General features: G+C 31.5%; 1 protein-coding gene across 1 annotated transcript; it reads left to right on the top strand.

Moving 5' to 3' along the window:
* Positions 1 to 361: 361 nt before the first annotated feature.
* On the top strand, positions 362 to 23,398 carry LOC128160860 (uncharacterized). The gene is made up of 11 exons (XM_052824170.1): positions 362 to 392; positions 8,584 to 8,629; positions 8,822 to 8,913; positions 10,671 to 10,841; positions 10,996 to 11,124; positions 12,054 to 12,191; positions 14,861 to 14,989; positions 16,216 to 16,347; positions 17,659 to 17,776; positions 18,742 to 18,838; positions 22,837 to 23,398. The coding sequence occupies exons 1-11, from the start codon at positions 362 to 364 to the stop codon at positions 23,101 to 23,103; spliced, it is 1,350 nt and encodes a 449-aa protein (XP_052680130.1). The 3' UTR covers positions 23,104 to 23,398.

Raw genomic sequence — 23,398 nt, 5'->3', positions numbered from 1 at the left:
AGAGATTCTTTATGTATAAAATAAAATGAAAGATTATTTTCCTGTGAATTTAAGACGTTAGTGAAAAAAATCCAGGTCTATAAGCTTTTTGGTTTCAAAGTTGTTAGAAATTAGCAAGAGAGATAACATAGAAAATTATGTTGATATCATTACATACTTTAATATATAGCTTTACGTCAATGTAATATTATGCTTAGGAAATACGACATTAAAGTAACATATATATTTTGAACAATAAGGACGTGAAAACAATGCTATAAGAGTTTAAAAAATGTATGAAACGTCAACTATCACAATTTTCTTATCTTGATTGAATTTAAAACGAGGAAGTAAATGAAAATGTACAGTAATTTTTCAAATCATGGCGGTCGTGTATAAATACACCATCATATGTAAGTATTTTCATTTCTTACTATTTGTTTCTATCTATCTGTATAACGTCAACTTTATAATTAATGTACTAAATATTTAAACGGCTCATAATAATAAAAATGTCCTTCTTCAATAAACTTGTAAAGCATGCATAAATAATTGCTGTCATATTTGTTCTGCTTTGCTTAGAAAGTATGTTTATGTTCTCTTGGGGGACAATATATAAACTTGTTACTGTCTTCATAGCTAATAAATAGGTATATATAATAAAAGCTAAAATGAAAATCAAGAAACTTAAAAAAAAACTTCCTTTTGGTTTGTTTTTAGTTTTTGTATAACAAAGTTTCACAATCAATTTAGTATAACAAAGGTTAAAAAATCTCCTCTTTCACAAAAAAACCCAAATATTTTGAACAAAGGTTCTGTGATTATATTGACATATTCAACTTACACCGTATAGATAAATTAGTGATGTTAAGAGCAGATTACAGTTTTTGTATTAACATAGAGCCTCATATGACCCTTGTCTTTGTATTATTCACCCGTAAAATGGAATATTTAGGTCTACTTTTCAGAAAACAAATGTATTATAATATGACTTTATAAAATGAAAATATGACTTTAAATACCAATTTCCATAATCTACTTAATTATCTCGATACAAATACTAGAGCTTGTTTTTTTCATATTATAGAGACCAGAGGTCAGAAAATCGGTTAGCATTTCAGAACCCGGAAGTCAATTTGATAATAGCTACTTGCTAATGTTTAAACATCGACAAGGTCACCTGTTTCGTACCAGAACATCAATACGGAAAAGTTTTAATGTACAAAATATTTATTCAGTCAATAAACAGATAGAGACAATAACTTGCATTTATTGCTGTATCTAAACGGATGCGTGTGCATCTATTTGGTAGATGTATTTTTTGCTTTGTGTAGTTTATAAAACTGCAAATTACATTAACTATCAATGAGTTCATACTGACGACGCGATGAAAACAGAGCGCTCTGGTTGTGTTTATACAAAAGAGCTTACCGAAATAATATTTCATAATAATTTTATTCCACCACAAGTAAGCATCCTTATTCACTTTTTTCAATTCGAATCATTAAGGTCTTCCGTTTCCAACGGAAGACCTTTCTATTATTGTGCGGGTTAAGATTATTCTTATTTTTTATTTTTTTTCTTCCTAGACGCGAACTTTGAGGCTTCATATCGTGCTCATTTCTGAACGGTTTTTGCTCAAATTTTCAGGGCTAATGGACTTTACAAAACACTATCTTCATCAGTTCATAAAAGTTAGAATTCCCTTTCCGTTAACGAGTTATTCCCCTTTTAACAATTTTTGGGGCCTTTGGTTTCCAGACAAAGGCTCCGAGACTATGATAGCAGGGAATGGGAATCTAACGAATTTGAATAACAAAGACATTGAAGTTGTATACATCGGTTTTTGTTTTTTGATTACGTTCCTTATTTAGGATAAGGTAGGGGGTTAAAAAACAGGATTCGGAAGAGTGCGAAAATTTAATCATATTTTCCTTTGTATCTTTTAAACAAAAAATAATTTGTTAAAACATGTAGAATAAAAGTTGTGCAGAATATCAAGGGCTCTCATTTGACACCAATAAAAAAGGGCTGGCCCCTTAAATTAAGGACCAATGGCCCCTAAAAGTTTTTGCTTAATAACTCAAAAACGGTTAGGATTTTGATATGGCTGTCGCTAGAGAAGTTGTTTGTTGGGATCTCATAAAGGTTGTTACAATGTTATTTTGTAAGTGATTTGTGTAGTTTGAGTGTAACAAGCTTTACATGTTAACATGTACCTGTTTTCATTTGACAAGTTAACGAAAGTCTTTGCGCGTACAACTGGCATAAAGTTACTGCAGAAAGTATGCTGGTTTATACAAACGGCATTAATTCATAAGATTTTTTTTTTTTTAGAATACGTGCTTTTTTTTTAGGAGTTTAAGTCATTGTTGTTAAGTTTTTATAATGCACAATCCTTAAAAACGGGATTTGGAAAACAAATCATTGTTAACTTTTTCTTTTCTAGTAAACCACAAAATATGGAATTAAAAACATCTATATATGCATTACATTTTAGCTATAAACTCCATGCATTTAAAATCTACCTTGAATCAGAGCTGTGTGTGTGTACCATTACGTAAGCTCTCCCTCGCCAGCGGCCGAGAAAATCGGTCACCATGGTCGCGGCTGGACTACCTAGCGGTCAGCGGTTATCTAATACACGAGAGTTGCGTCTCTCATATATGTGTTTATTTATCCGCAAACTCAAGAATTGCTTTCGTTTTGATTACACATATTTATGGATTAAACGATTGGGTGTCAATTAAGAAATCGTTCAGTTTTAATAATATTTAATAAAAGCAATGGCATTCTCAATCTAAAGCAATAATAGACATAGATCAATTGTGGGTTTTAAGTTTAAAATAAATAACTTCTATTTGATAGAGTAAGGTCATTATACTGCAATCTTTTCAAAGCTTCCTGGGTTATGAGCTGTGCGGGTCTGTGCGTTGTACCTTTACGTAATCTATCGTTCGCCCACGGCCGAGGATCTCAGCCACGGCTGCACTACATAGCGGTTATTTAATACACAAGATTCGCACACCGAGACGCACACTTCCATGCATATGAACGTGTTTGAGTAAATATAGCCGTAAATACAAGAACTGTTTTAATTTTATGTTATAAAAGTTTGTCCATTTTGTATTTAATTAAATTTGAGTGTAAATGAATATTAATGAACGATATTACTCCAAATCGGAAACATCGTCAGACATAAATTAATGGTTGGTTTGTTTATGTAAAATATTTTATAAACTGTTCAAATAATGTTTTAAATCAACAACAACAACAACAACAACCCCCCCCCCCCAAATATTAAACATTTAAATGATGATCATCCATCGCACATGGCTGAGGAGATCCGGCGCGAGTGGACAAGTGATCCGCGGTCGGTTCGTGATCTTCTACATGTACCTTATCACGCGTTCATGTTTCATATTTTGCACGGATTATTATGTTTTCAACTATTATATTGGTTTAAGATGGAAAGATAAATTTATTTTACTTGTACAGTTGATTAAGCATTGATGTATACGAGAGCGTACAAGGTGGTTTAAAAATCAAATCAAATTATAATCAAAGTTCCATGTTACATGTTTGCGGTATGTGCTAGCACGATAAAAGAATGTCCAGAGTTGAGGCATTCGATGAATATTTAAAAGAATATTCACATGAGTTTTAAACAACTTTGGATTAGATTCTATCGGTCACATATTAATCACTTCTGTACTTTTTCTACATGTATACGTTTCATTGTGGAAGCGAACTCATTGCTGCCCCCCCCCTCCTCCCGGCCCGCTGACAGGAGCTCGCGCTGGTTTTTTTTTTTTTTTGATTGGCGAAACGATATCAAGATCTGTCGAAAATCATTTTTAGTGGCTTCTTCTTATGTGTAACATTTTGTTTCACTTTCCCACCCGTTTGTTCATTCGGTCAGTCTGTGTTTAAAATTGAATCGCCACGTGCGACCGAGAATCTTGTGTCGCTACAGCTCAGAACATATATAGCCCCGGGTCATCAATTCTTATGTAATTGAGTAACAGTTGGAATGGTGCTTTTACTACATAAAATAATCAATAAAAAAAATCATCCACAAAAAATGTTACCGTAACTCAATAGTCAATACCAAAAATAAAATCCGTATGATTACAAACTGAAATCGGTTTTTCAGTATTCGGCAGGATTTGATTTTTCTTCTAACATTAGTATCTTTATTGGTGTTAGAGGTAACGATGTAAAAATACAAACAGTAAAAAAATCTGATATTATTAACATTCATAATGTTGAAAAATATTTAAAATTAAATTAGTCACATTCGTTAGGAAACAATGTTATACAAACATCCGATAATTTTTTTTCTATGTCGTATCATTCGCGTAAATAAATATGTCCTTTACATACTCATGTACCTCAGAAAAAATTCAAATGATTAAACAAAAAAGAAAGTTGTAATTACTATTTCGGATTTTTTTTCAAAGTAATTTAACATTGTATTGAAAAGAACAAGAAATAAAAATGATTTAAATTTTTGACTCAATCTTCGTATATATTACCGGCGCTCCTTACATGTATAACGGCGTACAGTGTATAGATTATCATGATCTATTTGAATTAAGTACCATACGTAAAGATTCCCATAATAATTAATTGCATGACTGTGTACATTGTAGGCAAATCCCTGTGCGTTAATTACTTTTAAGACCTCTTGTTTTCCGTCAACAGTGGTTTAGATAATTAAAATGATTACTTGTAAAAATATCTATAATCGGGATTCCAAAGAACTTACTTCCCGCAATTCATAGAAATGATCAGTATGTTAATTCTATGTTTACATTGTTCAAATAATTAATAAATTTACTATCATTTAAATTGTGTGCTTCATCTAATGCTGATTCCGAATACCTTGAAGTCATAAATTTTCCATTGGCTATTGACAAAAAAAGAGACGCTTGACCATCCAATGAAAACAAATACACAGAGTTTGATTGACAGGTTCAGCCAGGTGCAGGTCTCACCCGATGTCCGAGGTTATGTGTGCCGCTTGCGCAAAGCCGAATGGTCTCAGTAAGAGTTATTGATGTCAATAAATAAATAAAAAAAATACATGCTTATCAAACCATGCTCGTGTAAGTTAAAGTTGATTACGGCTTGTTCCAACAGAAATCATGTTTTGCTAACCGTATTTAATATTTTTTAATATAGCGAATTTTAATATTGTACAGTCATTTTACCGGTAACGAATCAGCATGCGGTTTCGTCGTGCATGCAACTATTATTATCGGAATTGTATCTAAATTGTAGTATAAAACTTCCGAAAATATAAAGGATGAATTACGGAGACAGTAATTTCAACACCCCCTCCATTTTCCTAGTTTCGAATTCGTTTCCCAGTATCGAATTAAGCGCCCTTTATCACTTCTGGCCGAATATTTTGAGGCGAATTAATTTCCAAAATATACTAGAGGTACATGTTAATGGACTTATAAATGAAGAAGGAAAACAATTGTGGGAATATGTCATTTAAACAAATAACATGATCGTTATTTTCATCATACCGTTTTCCCGTCAAATTGAAACCGGACTTGAACAGTTTTCATTTGCGTTACTTTATAATATTGAATTTTCATAAAAACACTTTATAATAGTAATTGATGATAAGTAGTTGCCATTTTCCTTTGTTTTTCCCGTATATCTATCAATATATGCAGCCAAATAATACTTCTGTCGCAAAGAACCGAAACTATATAGGAAAACTACACGTGGTTCTATTTGAAGTCGTAATTTCATTCAAAGCTCCATTATAATTTGATATGATGCATTATCTTTTTAAATGAATTATATTTACTAATTATGTACTAAATAGGGATCAATAACAAACTTATTTTCATAGTAAGGCTTACTTGTTTTCACACTTTCGTTTTTTCTGCTTTGAACTTCCGGCAGCTCATATGTGGGTCACATTTTTAATTTGTAAACAATTCGGTAAAAAATCGTACAAATGGCAAACAACTTCACGCACTGATAGAATATTTATTTCTGTTTTTTAATTACCTAGCTAGGATTTTTTAAAACCTCAACTTCGTCTTCAACCAATAATTTTTCTAAAAATTATTCGATATTGGCAAATATTCGTTACCGGTAAAACGACTGTACATGTACCAGTACTGAAACATCGTATAAAAACGTTATATATACATGTACTCTGTAACTAGTTGTCTTTTAATACATATACCTTTCTTTTGTTTGTTAAAAATAAATTAAATTTTGTAAAATGATAAGTGTATCATTTCTTCTAGATTTTTTTTCATGAAAATACCTACAAAAGAGTTTTGCCAATCACAAACAGTTTAAAGTACATGTAATGTAAAACACGGGCGCCATTTTGAAACAAATTGTCAGAGAGTTCCGAATAAAATCTGATGAACGTTTCACATGGTTCTCGCACGCTTTGCTCGAAACGATTTACACGCTTTGACCGAAACTCTGCACGCTTTGTCCGAAACGCTAAACGGTTTACACGAAACGCTTCACGATTCACACGAAACGCTAAACGGTCAACACGAAACGTTTCTCGCACGTAAGTCGCACGCTTTTTGGGTGTAGTAGTACGTTTCAGGGTCTAAAATTTTGTCAGCACGCAACAATTCTAAATTGCACATTGTCTTCATAAATTTAGAAATATTTAAATAAAGAAGTTATCTTAGAGTAAAGGTTACGTGTTTTGTCGTATTTAATCTTTGAAGAAATCAATTCGGGTCATATAAGGTACTGTCTCAAAAGTTTCATAATATAAATCAAATTGTATGAAATAAATAGTACATCTATGATTGTGTGATTTTATATTTGCTTTATCCAACTCGTTGAAATAGATTCGGTCGGCAAGTCTTGCGAATATATACACCATTTCAACTCGTTGGATAAAGCAAATATAAAATCACATAATATAGACATCTTCTATATATCAATACTTATATTAAAAGTGAATGGAAGTAAACGTTTTACTATTACGGTAACTAGACAGCAAAACTGTATTGACATCATTAAATACCTTATCTTAAAAAGTCATAAATGACACATTATATAATGTATTTCATCAGGAATCATCTAATTGTTTATATGACGTAAAAAAGCAAATGATCCATAACTGAAGTATCCATACGGGAAGCAGTAGTTGATATTGTTTTAATAGATTTGACATCTGGTGCGTATTACATGTGCAAAGTCTAGCGATTTCCCTATTTTTGTTTGATCAATTAATAGGACAAAAATGTACAATCAATAAGGTAACCGAAGGGGTTTTCAAAGGCTGGGTCGACTTGTATTTTTAGGACATCTTAAATGTTTTACTATTTTTGTTATGAGATAAATTTATTTGCATAACATATCCTTTATTTTGCATACAGTTTATGCAATCGAAAAATTCACAATGCAGTCGTTAGTCTAATGTGTTTATTAACTCAAGATTTTAACAAAGATGTTATTTGTCATGTCGATATAAGGACAAGGAGACAGTAAAGTATTTTTTTAGTAATATGAAGACAAAATGTGCTTTGTTAATTATCAAAAGGAGTGTATTATTCACCTTCATTGGAAATATATCACTGACGGAAGTTTTCCTCCTTTTGCACTATACATTTATTGCATAATAACGAAGGAGATAGCTATAGATACATTGTTTAAAAAAGAAATAAGCCTCTTTGACACGTATGTATTGCCCTCCGCTTCATGCAATATATCTTTCCTTGTCGTTTAACCACAGTCAATATTTGTAAATTTATGTATTTAGTTCATAACATATAAGTAATAAAATTTCTACTCCAAAAATATATAGAAATGTCAAATTATATAGGATAAGCATTCCTAACAAGAATGGGATTAGTTAGCCTATTTAAAAAAAATGCATCTAACTGTTGCATTCTTCATCCTTTAAACAGTCAACAAAACAATGAATACCAACAAGTTATCATATTCTTTCAATAAAAATTATAATAGTCAACATAAAGTAATGAAATGACATATGGTTTTTACTGCCTATGGCATGCATTATTGTCTTATATATTAATAATTTTAATATTGATAAAATATGTTTGTACTCAAAGCGATGAAGACACAATATTAATATCTCATTCACAAGTTTTACGTTTCATTGGTTTATGAAGAGTTATTGTTGGTTTTAATCTACCTGCCTTGTAAAAAGCCCAAATTATCTTCCTTCGTGAAAAACCTTTTTGTTCGCTTTTTTTTTACTTTGCTTAACAATTACCCATCGGATGGATACTTAACAAACCTCATCAGTTTTATTGTGAATTGGTTTGTCACATTTTGATTGATTTGTACAATTTGATTTTAACCACTTTTGCCCGATAAAAACTCAAATCGTTTAAGGAAAATTATAGTCTAGATTCATGAATAGAAACATATTCACTTTACTATCTAATAGGATGCATACGTACCTGTATTTTTGTTACATGAAAGATAATAACGAAAAATGTCATAAAAAAAAACAATATAAAGATTCTGTTTTGCTTTATTGTTCCATATGTTTCTTTATTTTTTATCATTACATTGTTCCATTGATCAACCGTTGAAATATACTAGTATTTGTATTTCATTTGGTAGACTTCACTCTGGTAATACAAGAATCAATGTCCAGTTATATTGATAGGTAAGATAATAGTAAAAGACACTGCTAACTGACAAGACTGTATGTTGAAAAAAATGTTGAATAAATTTGAGTTGATAATATAAATATATGTCTGTGAACTGATAGTATGTAATTATTTGCAAAATTATACAACGTGTAGATGTATATCTGTGTCGAATGACAGATAGTTAATAACATTGTTTTTCATTTAAGAGATATGTGTTTAGAGACAGTTGCAAGATTTAATGATGACCGACACAAATGCTATTTTAATTCCATGACAGCAGAGGACATTTTACAAAAGAGTAGGTTGTTGACAATGATTTTGGTAATTGTCGCGCAAATATTTAGATTTATTGTCATTACACGTAAAAAAAAGTATTCATTGCTTTCATAAGATGTTTGAGATATAAATAATAATAATATAACTTTCGAATCACTACCAAATTGAATCCAATGCTTAAAATTCAATTTTGAAAAAAAATGTCTCAGTTTTAAAAATGAATTTTAGGCATCAAGTGCAATATACGACGGTTGTTCGGAAATTATTGAGACATTTTCTCTTATTCCTTTAGTTAAAAAGATAAACTCTTAAAATTTTACCAAAACGTAAATCAGGATAGAGTTGATCAATGTGAAAAGTTTCTTGTTCATGGCATGAATAGATCATTCCTCGTAAGCTGACCGACGTCTCTTCGTCCAGTGACCCGGCGCAACCGCAAACTTTTCGCAATGTCATTTTAACGCTTCTCATTGCTCTTGTGTTTAAACACCTTACAAACGACCGGAAATAAGAATTATTTTTTATTTCTCATCTTTTGTTTTCATTTCAAGATGTCATCAGTTACATTTTCTCTCATTCTTGTTTTTTAGAGAAAAAATCGAGTTATTTTTACCGGAAAGTCTAATTACTGTGAATGTCTCCTGCAGTCATTTTTTACATATTTTAGAACTGTTGACAACATTTAGTGTGTTAAAAGTACTTGATAATTAATCTCTTTGGCCTAATTCTAGTTAAACAATCAGTGAAAAAAATATGATGAACTGAAGCTCCATACCTTGTCTTGTCATCGTATAGTTTTCTTACGCAATTGCGTGGCCTTAAAAGGTCTTCTTCTAAGATTTCCAACAGTTTGATGGTTTTCGCTGCGCCGCCTTGACGTCAAAATTCAATGTAAAGTCGTTGTCTGATTTTTATTGTTTGGTAAATATATGTGTTCCATATCTGTATTTCAACGGTGAAACTTAATTAACAGTTAGTCGCAAAAAATAGCAAAATGAACAAAATTAATTTGATTTTTTTTATCATTAACTGTAATTCTACGGACACTTATAAAGTAGATGTTTAAGTTCTTTAATCTCCGCGTTCATGGCTGCACCGGGTACCCCGACCACTGACTTGTTTATCTACTGTCGTAAACGAAATATTAAGTATTCTTTTAATATTACTTTGTTTTATTATTTGTTGGTGTTTCTTCACTGTCGATGCCAATTTTCACCAAAATTCATCACTTAGAAAAGAAAATATTCGTGTTGTCTCAATAATTTCCGAACAACCCTCGTACATATAGAAAATCTAAGTAACGAATTTGCGCCTCTCCACAGAATCAGATTATCTTTATATAAGTATAAAAGATTTCCATTTTGCTAGAACAAAACAGTCCTGCATGAGATATTGTTACAAGTACGGAAATGAAGGAATAAATTTCAGTTTGGGCTGTTTTAACAGCTATAATGAAACAGTGTTTCAGTTGCATCTTATTTTGTTTTCTCTGTCGATTCAACAAGCTTTGAAAGTTTTCAAGAACATGGCCGTGCTGATTAACATCTGATTAGTGTTCAAAAATTTGAAAAATGTTAAATATTAAAGCAAAATATAGCTTTTGTTGTGTTTAAGTAAATGCATAGTAGCATAAAAAATCTTACAGTTATGAAATTGAAATGAAATTTTAATCCACGAGAAAACTCATTAAGCACTGCATCAGATAAATAAATTGTATTTTGTAGTTTGTTCTGTTTAACTATTTAATAATAATGTAAATCTTTTTATATTATTTTGCAGTCACCACCTGCCCTAAAAAATGCAATTTTCGGATAGATTATTTGCATGACAGTAACTCACTGTGGAATATTGATTTAACAATAAGCAATTGGGAAAAAATGCTCTACCCTTGTTTGTATAATAATCCTACCAATATATATATAATTATCAACTGTTCATCGTGGAAAGCTAGTAAGTGACATATTTAGAAATATAATGAATAACTGAGAACGAAAAAAATCATAGTGATGTTCTTACTAATGATGTCACTGTTTAAAATAATATTCGAAAGGAATAGAGTAATGAATTCAATATGAATAATCAAGAAACAAAGTCCATGCTTCAGGTGAATACATAATTTGGGACGATGTTTTTGCCTGCTCAGTAAACGATGCACAGTGTGTCCGTATAGACAGTTACTGTGTCTGTCATTGTATGTCTGGATATATTTTGGAGGACAAAAAGTGCTTGAAAAGTAAGATAGCATTTTTACTTACAAGAACTCGATGAAGTATAGAGCATAAACTGGTTTATTGTATCAAAAACGATGTTGAATATCACAAGAAGACAAACACATTTCGTATGTAGATTGGAAAGGCTAAAATATATAATTCACTGTAGTAGTATAAGTTTATATTTAGTACCACATGTAAACAGAATCGTATGTCATTAACAGTAATATATATCATACACCAGGCCCATTGGGCCTATAAACCACTTTTTCACAATATGAATCAAAGTACTGAAGTACTGAAAGCCGGGCTCTTTTGGTGTGTCTTTATGCATACTGTGTAGTAAATATTTCTCTCTCTCTCCCTCTCCTCTCTCTCTCTCTCTTTCTCTCTCTCTCGTGCTTTTAATGTCGGCAAAGCGTCAGAGAGCGAAAATATGTCTGTCTAATAGAAAAAAGTTGCTGCCTTAAATTTTGCAACAAGCGTTATATATTCAATCCCCATTTCTTCAACGCGCAGCAAAGTACATGTAGTTCATAAAAATTCATGCGCATTTTATGTGTCCAAAATACACAGTCTCGTTTTTAAAACACGTTATTAATAAGAAAACTAAAAAAAGATAGACAATTTTCTCGAAATTTAAACAAAAACAAAATGTCAACACTTTTGACAAAACATGGCTCTTTGTGAAACTATTTAATTAAGCGGAAGCTTTTACTTTGACGCTGTTTTTTTTTTTTACTTTTAAAGTTGTGCTCTTTATAGTAACATTGGCGATTTGCCTGACTACAGCTAGGACTCTGCTTTCAGCAGGGCCCGGCTAAAAATGAAAAAAAAAACACAATGTTATATGTAAGATGTATAAAACGAAAAAAAAATAAACTCTAAAAATGCATTTTCAATAATATTATGTTTACTAAAATTTGTTGAATTTCTGTTAATACTTTTTCAGAATTGGTAAACATTAGTGGTATATGTGAGTTTGATTGGCAATGCAATGGAACAGAATTTGCAAATGTTTGTGATCATGGCTTATGTTCATGCAGCCCAGGATACATCCAAATTGACAGGAAGTGCTACATGTACCAAGGTAAAATATTTCAAGTTGATGGTGAAAAGAATATTTAAAAGTAAACAGGAAAATGAGTGAATGTGCATTTTTCTATTATTTGGATTATACTTATATTTAAACGGAATGTAGCTTTTACTAATCATAGGTACATCTATACAGCTACCCGTCGCAATGTGATTTTCGTTATCTAGGTACTAATTTGATATGGTGTTTGTAACCACTGATAGGTACATGTAATACATTTTGGAAACGTGCATCGGGAAATGAATATAAAGAACTAAAGATAAAATAAGATGTTATTCTGAACCATGATTACTTCCAGCAAAATGATATGAATAAAAGTGTTGAGAATGTATAATCACAGTCTTAAATAGAAGAGATAACTTTTTTATTGTAGGTGGTCAGACTCAAAATTATACAAGAGGGTTTTTAAAAATACAGATTATTAGATACATTCAATTTTAAACGATCTATTTACCCTGGTCACGGGTCATAACTTCTTCAGTTTATTCAAAAGTATGAAAGTATTAATTACAAAAAGATGGTAATGACCATCCATTGAATGGTTGAACTTTTAAAAGGAAAAAAATTATTTTCTTTTCTGATTTTATACAAAAAAAGATGGAGTGTAAAAGTGTAAGACATCTGGATTTCAGTGACAATTTTTAAGCTTTAAATATCTTCGTTAGACAAAGAGTTCATTATATTGACATAAGAAAATGTTCAAATTGAAAGAAAAAATAGTAGACTATTTGTTTTCCAACAATAAGAAGTCTTTCCACCTTAATATTTTCTAACAATTTAATTAGATATACAAAAATTATTATACCTGTAATATATGTTGTGCTAAGAAATGTGAAATCCATAGAGCTATAAATGATTCTGAAAAGTTTTTTGTATTTCAAGCCATTGCTTTAAAAATCCCCTGTTGTTCATCGTAAATATCTTTTGAATTTCTTTTTTGATTTTGTTCCACAAAATCTGAACAAAACTGATGTGCTCACCAAGTGAATATTCTTTACACAAGCATATTAACAGAAAATATAGTAATAGAAGAGCATGTTTTAGCTATCTTTATACAATATGAATTGGTTGTCTTTAAAAACAGTATCCACTTGAGTAACCACAGGACTTGGTGTGAAAAAATCCAAGTCTCTATCTCATGGTTTCAGAGGAGTAGCTAAAGCCTTTCCTTCTCAAAGGGCAGTAGCTCTTTAAGTTCTGGGAGTTTTTTGACAAAAAGTCAATCGGTACCATAACTTTTAATGAGCAATTACATAAAGTTTAAATTGTTTAGATAACACAATTAACAAAAAGGAGACTCCAATGTAAATCGAAAAAAAAGATGTAAAAGAGTAAAAACATGAAGAAAACAAGAGGTCTTTCACATAAAAAGTTGAAAAACCAAAATATATAAATTGCCCTTTAATTATAATATCGTTTTGCCCAGAATGTAATATTTAGAAGTTTAGGGAAGATCTGGTGTATGACAATCCAAACTCATTTAAATTTTGATAACGACTGCGCAGGGGTGTTAAGGAAGCATATGGAATCTGAGTTACATGTAATTCCGTGAAATCACAAATCTTAGTTATTATGTACATATTCAAATATATAAGCAACGAAACGTAGACAAAAAACAAATACAAAATACTGAAGACAATTTTTTGCCAGAAATTAGTTTGTATTCCGTAGATTTACACATTGATGACGTCACGACTAAAAAGCTGAATGTCGTGTGAATTTGATCGGAAAGTATTGTAAACATATTCAAAATATAACTAATCTAGATCTCTAATAAAGTTTTGTGGTGTGATTTATTGAGAATTGAATATAAGAATACTGGGGGAGATGTTAGTTTTATCAATCATTCGCTAAAATGTATGTAAATTTGCTTTTATTTCTCGGCCAGGCTTTCCTCTGTCGTTGTTTACGATATTAAAATCCGACTAGAACAACGCTACCCCGTGTATATTGAACTTGACATTTTATACGTATCGTTAGTTTGATCAATGCTTAAATTGAAAAGTGTTGCTAAAATCCCATGTTGTGTGTTGTTTTAATGCAATTTGCCGTATTCCGTGCAAACTTTATAAAAGTTGGGAAGGTTTTACGAGAACCGGATGAATAACTTTTTAATAGGGAAAAACATAGGATTCTAGCAGCGGTTTTGATTAAACTGAGAAGTTTTGCCTTCACTTGGTATGTTTATTTTATTTTGGAAACCGTGGGGTAGTGTTGTTCTATCTCATTTTATGTTAAGGAATATACGTAAGCTATTTATAGTTGTCACATGATAATGCACCAATGTGGCAGTGGTGTACTACCCGATTTTTTTGCACTGGCATCTATTTTAAAGGATAATACTAAGTTTTTGATCTTATTCAAAATAATTATTTAATTTCACGATTTTGAATACAGCAGTCAAAATAAAACGGCATATTGCCCATATGCTTCCTTAAAACCCCCGCGTGCTTAAGTCAATTAACAAAATCCGTTGACTACAGATAACATAAGATTAAGATATTTTCCATATCGAAGTTTTCTGACTAAGAATGATAATAATTGGGCCAATAGAGGATAAACATAGTTTTAAGAGTTGCTGTTGGATTTTATTAACAAAGAAGATTTTTTTAAATGGATAGAATCAACAGATTATCGTCCCTTGCTTCTTACTTTCTTTCCAGGAAATCTTACATTAAATGATACGTGTGAGTTAACAGAACAGTGTAGCCAACCATTCTCAGTTTGTTTTCAAGGGAAATGTCAATGTATAAATGGCTATTCTGAATTTGATAGAAAAGACTGCCTCAAAGGTTTGTGAACTTTGTAAATAAAAAATGACAATAACAAACTATAAAAATTGGTAAATATAATTTGCTCATGCAATATTAGGCTTGTGTTGTACTTTTTAGATTTAGTTTTATAATCTGAACTGACTTTCATCTTTATTTTAATGTATTGTCTATAACTATAATGAATGTATCGTAAGGTTAAAATGTTTCATAAAAAATATACAAGAACATATTTAGCTTTTTAGAAAAAGAAATGCTGCAATCAAAATAGTGAATGTTACCATAGATGAGCATAACTTTAGGTGGCAGGGGATAGCTAATATACAATTAACTGTAGCCAGAATAATGTGTGTCTTCGGAACTGTGTAATTAGAATTTCCACAGTTCCCATTCAGCACAAATACCTTTTATTCACTCTTTATTAGACCAATCACCAATTTCTAAGGAAAATTACTAGTCGGACCGTGAATTTTTCTACATATTGGTTTTTCTGAAAATTCGACCCTTCTATATTTCGACCATTTATCTTAGTTTTTCGGCTTTTTAGACATACCAAAACTAATACCCTGCAATGGGTTGACAATTCGGAATGTGAACATGTCAGGAACTTACAAATGTAGAGTCACTATGTCCCATTCACTTACTGTTCGTGTTATTTAACCTCCCATCTGTAATTTGCAATTTTACTGTGCAAAGTTAATACAACAGTCAAAGCCGCAAGTTCTGCATTTTACTTCTGATTCTCATGTACTTAACATAATACATACCAATTTCAATAAGAGACACACTTTCCACTAATGATAATCATTAAAAATAATTTCATGAATCTTATAAAACTCATAAGCCCTTAAATACAGCAACTATCAATTTTACCAAAACATTTGACAGTGTTTAAAATCCAAAACTGTACCTTGCAACTTCAGTTTCAAACATTTGGGCCAGCTTTAACTAATGAAAACTACAATATCAATCGGGACACGGAGTATAGTTTAGAAATGTCTTGTTGAATGTATTTGTACAAGATTTAGATAGTATGAAATACATTTTGTTTGATGTAAAAAGGTGGCCATGAATGTGAAAAATAACATTCCTGATATATCTTTATTATTAAAAGCACGACTACGTAAGCTTGAGCAAACTTTCAGATATTTACCTCTAAAATTTGGTTTATGAGCACCAGTATGATTTTAACTTACAAACGAAATTATTTCCTTTTGCGTTTATGTTGTCATGATTTATCATTTCAGAAACTGTTCCTGTCGGTGGGTTTTGTAGCTTACACGAACAATGCACCGGAAGTAATAATTCTGGAGTGTGCGAAAACGGAAGATGTACATGTTCAAAAGGATTCACGTTTATTGACTTGTCGTGTGAAAAAAGTAATTTTGTGCAACAGTTTAAAAAAAAAATATGTGTATGCAAGGGTGGCACATTATGAGTAAGAGACAACTGTATTGTAAACACAAAACTAAATCTCTGTTATTGTTTGTGAAATATATAAAATAAACAATTTGTTGATTTTAAGAAATTAAAGTTTCCCTATTCACAATATACGACCTAGTATTATTCATCTCTTATCAATATTTAAACAAAAGTCTAGAGGTAGATAAAGGAATGAGTTTTCTAAGTTGTGGTTCTATATTTTAAAAAAACGTAAGCCAGCCTTCTTGATTAAAATGATTAATCGTTCCTTGACATAGTGTAAATTTAAGTATCAATATCCATGATTTCTTTCTCGTAATCGGTTAAAAAATATTTATGTAGCATATTTTGACGATTTTCAATAAAAATACACATACATGTGGAGGAAGTGCAATCGCAATAGATGAAAATGAGTTAACAAAAATGATTTTGTTAACACATTTTTTTATTGGGAAAATTCACAGGAACGAAAAATGATTCCTTACGGAGATTTACAATGGAACAAGTTGACATTTTTTCTATTCGGAGGTCACTCTGATTGCATTGCACAATTTTTCAACGTTATCATTCGGGTTTGTTGTAATACAAAAAAGCCTGTAGACATCGCATTATTTAGCCTTCTATTGAAACCTGATAAGTTAAAGGGGGCATTTTAAAGGTGAAATCCTGAAAAATGTTCATACTTTTGACTGAACATCGTTTGCACTGTGAGGTATTTACAAATATCGAGAATTTAAGCAATGTTTTAAATCGATGATATCTCAGTACAGAATATAGTACAACCCTAATATCTAAACTGATATTCAGATGAAAACTTTGACTGGATGCTGTATAACAAATGTTTGTGCGTTATTATATAACTTGAGCGGATGAATAGATAATGTTATTAATCATATCACATAAGTTATAAGCAAAGCTAAATCGTTGTCAGACTAGAATGTTTAACACTGTATGACTTAGTGTATATGTATTTTTTAGAATATTATTATCATTATTAATTTATTCTCTTTAGATCAACCAAACAGTCTTGGAAGGTCAGAAAGTCAGCAGCATGGTAACTGACTAACGATAAAAATATTAAATATATACTCATTTATTTTTTTTTAAATCATATGTTTTATGCAAAAAACCCAAATAAAAATCATTGATACATTGTAGCTTTGTTTTTTCAATATATTGTCAGTCATCGATTCAAATCATTTCAATATCGAGTATTTTCGACTATGTTTAATCAATGCACTCTGATACGTTTACTTATATTTCCGGAGACGTCAACATTGGAGTTACACTTGGGACATTGTTTGGGGGATTTATTCTTGGTGTGATTGTAACAGCTGTTGCAACGATACTGATGCACAAAAGATTAAAATTTGGAATCACAAACAGGTCAGTTTTTTTGTTAAGAAGACAGAATGGTCAACACATAAATCATCATCTCCTCTTTGAAATTTCAGTATAATTTAACTACATGTACAGTCAGTTAAATCATATCTTTTAGAACATACACCAAAGCATAGCATAACATAGCATAGCATTGAAATATCATAGCATAGCATTGAAATATCATAGCATAGCATTGGAATCTCATACAATAGCATACAATTTCATAGAATCTCATTCGTCATATCATACCATTGCATAGCATACAAAATAATGTTAAATCGGTTTTAAATGTTTTTATTTGGAAGAATATGCTTACATGCAGATTAGGGGTTAACTTTGGTTTTTCATCATTTTAATTCAAAACGTTTGGATTTCTTCTGTGTATGGGGGCGTTTTTGTTCCAACCTTATATCATAGCATATCATAACATATTATTAAGCCCTTCAATTTTTCATAGTATAGCATACAAATCTCATAGCATAAAAATCTTATACCATAGCATAGCATTAAAAGATATTCATGAAATGACTGTAGCCATAAACTTTTATTACGTAAATATAAAAATTCTAATATTTAAGCTGTACAATAATGACTTCTAATGTCATTATACAGAGGTTTCCGTTCTAAAGAATATTTATATAATCACGACAAACCCGCTCTCTTAGAATGTAATATCTATTTTACCAACTATGTTTTAATAAGTAGATATGAAATGAAAAGCAATACTGTGGTTTTATCAATATTCGTTGCACACCAATGTTCTTGGATTTCGTTGTTGAGTTGATCCATGAAATCAAATGTTCATTAAGGTGCAATTTCTATTAACATTTTATATTGATAGGGTCGTTGGCTACGAATTTATGCATCCATGAAAATGTGATTTTCAATTTATCTACGACAATTGATATCTTTGAGTATTAATGAAACCACAGTATTCTTTCAATGAATCGAGATCCTTTTTTTCAAAGAGAGGACCTCAGCGTTATGTTTGCAGACAACAGAAAGTACGGTTGTGCAGGATTTGATGACAGTGGTGCTCGAATTTCTAATAGAAACGACATAAAGGTAAAGCATATTTTAAACTTGTGTTTTAAAAGGATTTAAGATCTTGGGGAAACCAAAAAAAACTTCAGTGTATGAATATTTAACTAACTAACTTTTATCTTATGAAATGTATCATACCAATGCTTTTTAAAGGGGCATGGTCACGATTTTGGTCAAAAATCATTTTTTTCCAATTTTAACATTTACATTGCTTCAGAAAGGCATTTTTAAAGGCAACCGAAATTTGAGTGTCATTTGTTGAGTTATAAGCGAGTTACAGAGCTTGAAATTCTTCGCTATGTAAACAAAGCCTTTGTTTACATTCTGAACGTTGAAGTAAAAATTTCAGGTTTAAACCTAAAATGAATGTGTTAAACGTTAGGAACTGTTTAATATCTATGCCTAAAATAAATAAAAGGATAGACAGATAAGCTGGAAAAAGATTTTTACTGGTATATTGAAACTATGTAAACAAAAACAGGGCACGAACGTTGTTTACATGACAAAGAATTGAGATCCCTGTATATTGCTTATAACTCTACGAATGACTCTAAAATTTAATTTCATCATTAGAAATGCATTTATAAGGCATTGTAAATAATAAAAACCTAAAAATATAATTTGACCAAATTCGTGACTATGCCCCTTAATACAATAAAAATATTTATCTGCCTTTGATAATACCATAATAAAGTAGCCGCGTTAAAAAAAAAAAGATATTTACACACCAACGCACAAAAAAACCCCAAAGCCAAATTAAAACCAAAATACCCGCGTTACATAGAATAAACTCTATAAAAACTACAGTTAGATTGCAGTGTCTTAATTTTGCAAAGAAAATAAAAAGTTGAAATTCTTTATCAAATATCTATATTTTCAACTTCCTTTGGCTGTGATAACCTTACGAATCAATTTTGAAGCCAATAGCTCAATAATTTAAAAAAAATAAGAGCGAGCGACACAAAATGGACTTGCCTTATAGCATTACCGACAAACGGTATTGGCTGCGCCCCGTAGTAATCCATAACATGAAAAATAGTGATTTTAAATAGTTCTTCTAAAGTGTACTAAATGAAAATATATACATGTAAGTAATAAGGAATAATTCGTTGAATATTACAAGGTGATAATTCCTGTCGGAGCGTGAACAAATCTATCATAGAGTCCTTTGGGCTTTATTGAATTTAAGCACGCGCACGCCCCGACCGAAATTGTATCCTTATAATGCTCAATGAGTGCTTTCTTATTCCTTGAATCAACGCTCTAGGAGTGTTTCAATTTAAAATTTTACGACAACGTTAGACTTTATTTCTTAAGCGCCTTGAATCACAGCAGGTTTATTCATGAAACTAGCAACACATGCACATATATAATCTATCAAAAGATTCTAGGAAAGGGTATTTGATGTCGAAAATAAAGTATTATTGCGACGATTACATGTACATTAATGTTTTTTAGAATAACTCTTAATAGTAATCATAATGATTTTTAATTATTAATAAGATGCTTTATACACTGGACCAACCATATTTAACAAACATTTCCCCAGTGTTTCAACCTATAAATGCGATGGAAATGAACATAAATATAAAAGAGATGTGGCTTATTATTTTTTTTAATTTACTGTAGACGTATTTTTTGCACGGGGTCATAATTCCGCTGAATCACAATATCAATTTAATCCGCGGGTAAAAACTTTACGCGGATTCTTTAAATAAAAAAAAAATCATTTGAATAATTATTGTTAAATTTAGTTTTGAGCAATTTTCATTACCTAGAATTTGTCCAACTTTGGACTTAAATTGTAAGAACTGTTCACAGTGAACAGTTATTATCAGTTGTGCACTGGTCGGTAGTCATTAGTTAGCCGTCAAGATGTTACGACGCTGGCTAAAATCGTCTTATGAAACACCACATGATGAATATTTACCCAACCTATGTCTAACACCTGAAAAATCTGTGGAAATTTCAGCAGCAAATGGAGCTATCGTACAAGCAGTGTCTTAATCCCTTAAGAGAAAACGAGGCAAATACAACCATTATTCCGCGGAGCAGAGATATAAAATGGCAAAGTACGCTGTGGAAAATGGGGTAATGAAGGCTTCTAAACATTTTAGTAAAGTGTTGGGAAAGCAAGTAAATGAAAGTAGCATCAGAGCAATGAAAAAATCTTACATTTTGAAAAACGTTACGACAGAATAGGATGAATTCCAGGACGGACTCCCTTGCGACAAACGCAGAAGATACTTAGTTGGGCACGTTTGAGGAAGATTTTATCGACTACATAAAAACAATTCGACTTTCGGGAGATATTGTCAATGGACCAATTGTTATCGCTGCTGCTCGTGGTGTTATTATGACTACAAATCGTCAACATCTATTTGAATTCGGCGGATCTATTGATTTAAACATTTCCTGGGCTCAATCATTTCTCCGACGGTTATATTTTGTCCAACACAAGGGTACAAAAGCTGCACGAAAACAACCCGAAAATGTCTCAGAACAAAAACAATTGTTTTTGTCAAAAATTGAAGAAATCGTTACAGAAAACCGTTTTCCCGATGACCTGATCATCAATTTCGATCAGACAAATGTTTACATTGTGCCTGTAGGTGATTACACATTAGAGAAAAAGGGATCAAAAGACATTACTATTATTGGACTTGAGGATAGAAGACTGATAACTGTCCTCCTTGGATGTACCATGTCGGACTACTTTCTCCCACCTAAAGTTATCTACGACGGCGGAATAAATCAGGTTCACCCGAAATTTCCATTCCCCGATGATTGGCATTTTACCCATACGTCAAATCACTGGTCCAACTCAGAGAGCATGTGTGATTATGGTGAAAAAATTATAGTACCTTATATTGAAAACGTGGGAGGAAAAATTGCCATTGTGTCGCTCCAATGTACCTGCTTTGTGCATCTTTGACGTTTTCAAAGCACATCAAGTAAACGAGTTCAAAGATCCGCTGACTCGCAGCAACGTCAGGATGCGCTATGTTCCCGCTAGCTACACATTAGAATTACAACCGTTATATCTTGCTGGAAATGACGAATACGCGGATCAATTTCAAAAAGAACTGAAAGGTGGGAAAACAATGCAGTCTTTAAACGTAGATCTACGATTGTCAACATTGAAACCCATTCATGCGGGGTGGCTGGTCAAGGCACATCAGACAGTTAGAAGCAAAACCATTCTGCAAGGGTGGGAAAAATCGGGAATTCTCACGCGAAAAACTGAACATATTTTGAATATGTTGTCATGTGTCCATGTAATTTTACAGGTTTTTTAAACTGATTTCAATAAACTGTTTCTTTTTTATCTGTTTATATGCATGTCGTATTTTTAAAGCCAAATGAACATTTCAATCTTTATAAACTGTTAATTTATGGGTTCATATGTCGTTTAAATTATGAGTTGATCAGTTTTATCAATAAAAAGTCAGAGCACAAAGGGATCTAAAAATTGCAGTAAAAACATGGGTTGTAGCGTGTAGTTATTTGGGTCATTGAAAGACGGACCCGCTATTTGTCGTCTGACACTTGTCGTTATCTCAAGCTGGGAGAATTTTAAATTTCATGCAAGTGAATTTACAGAAAATTCAAATCTTTAGGAGATTAGATTATTTATTATGTGAATTCTCAATACTTTGTTTGACGGTTTACATAGATAAAAACGATATACATTGGGTACACATATATGCAAGTGTTATATAATGTAGTAACTTCCGATTATCCTTAGTCATGTTATGCAAAATTTCATTCCAAAATGCATTTTAAGTACACTGGGAAAAAAATCCGCGGAAAATTTGTGCCTGCGTTCATAGCGTAAATTAATACCACGCGGACAAAAGTACGTCTATAGTATTCGTAATATTTAACATCCGTTATCGCATTATCACTTAAGTCATGCTAAAATCCATAAATGCTAACCTTCCTCTGGATATTTGCTTTCCATTTTCAAAATACTGTGAAACATAGATGTAACTTATTTTTATATCTTAATTTTTCAGCAAAATGTTGCAACATTATCCCCATTTTCTTTTGCTAAAGAAACACAAGGATACAATTTGTCCAGCAAACAAGAAGATGAAAGTGCCGAAGACGTCTACAATCAATTGCGTGAACAAACAGAGCACGATGACGACACTTACGATCACGCATGCGCTGCGCCCAATCACAGTACAGATCTGAGTGATTACAGTAATATACAAGATGCAGCCACTTTTCGAACACCACCGTCAGAAGATGGAGATGATTATTCTACATTAAGACATTGAACAAGCAAGGATTGTCAATAATTTTATGAATTAGTAAACTAATATTGATCTGTTTACAACATATTATTTATTGTTCTCAATATAATGGAATTTGTTAGAGACTGACATGATTATTTTAGATTTGGCTTCTAGAAAATGTTTTAAAACATTAAATATTTACTATATTTCATGGTACATGTATGTTGGCGGCTTTGTGCACTCAGTACAAATTAGCATTCACTGAAAATAAATGAAATATGTAAAAATGTATTTCATGGAGATATTAGCGAAGAACCCGCCCGGGGATCATACAGTT

The sequence above is a fragment of the Crassostrea angulata genome, chromosome 8 (genome assembly GCF_025612915.1).
Source record: "Crassostrea angulata isolate pt1a10 chromosome 8, ASM2561291v2, whole genome shotgun sequence".
NCBI lineage: Eukaryota > Metazoa > Mollusca > Bivalvia > Ostreida > Ostreidae > Magallana > Magallana angulata.
The sequence above is the reverse complement of the archived record's forward strand: the minus strand, read 5'-3'. Positions and strand labels throughout refer to the sequence as shown.

Bases quoted from the DNA above. Each gene is read 5' to 3' on its own strand.
- LOC128160860 (XM_052824170.1), top strand. From the start codon at position 362: ATGGCGGTCGTGTATAAATACACCATCATAT. The intron at 8,630-8,821 runs GTAAGATAATAG...TTTTCATTTAAG, and splicing joins ATGTCCAGTTATATTGATAG to AGATATGTGTTTAGAGACAG. The intron at 17,777-18,741 runs GTCAGTTTTTTT...TTTTTTTCAAAG, and splicing joins AAATTTGGAATCACAAACAG to AGAGGACCTCAGCGTTATGT.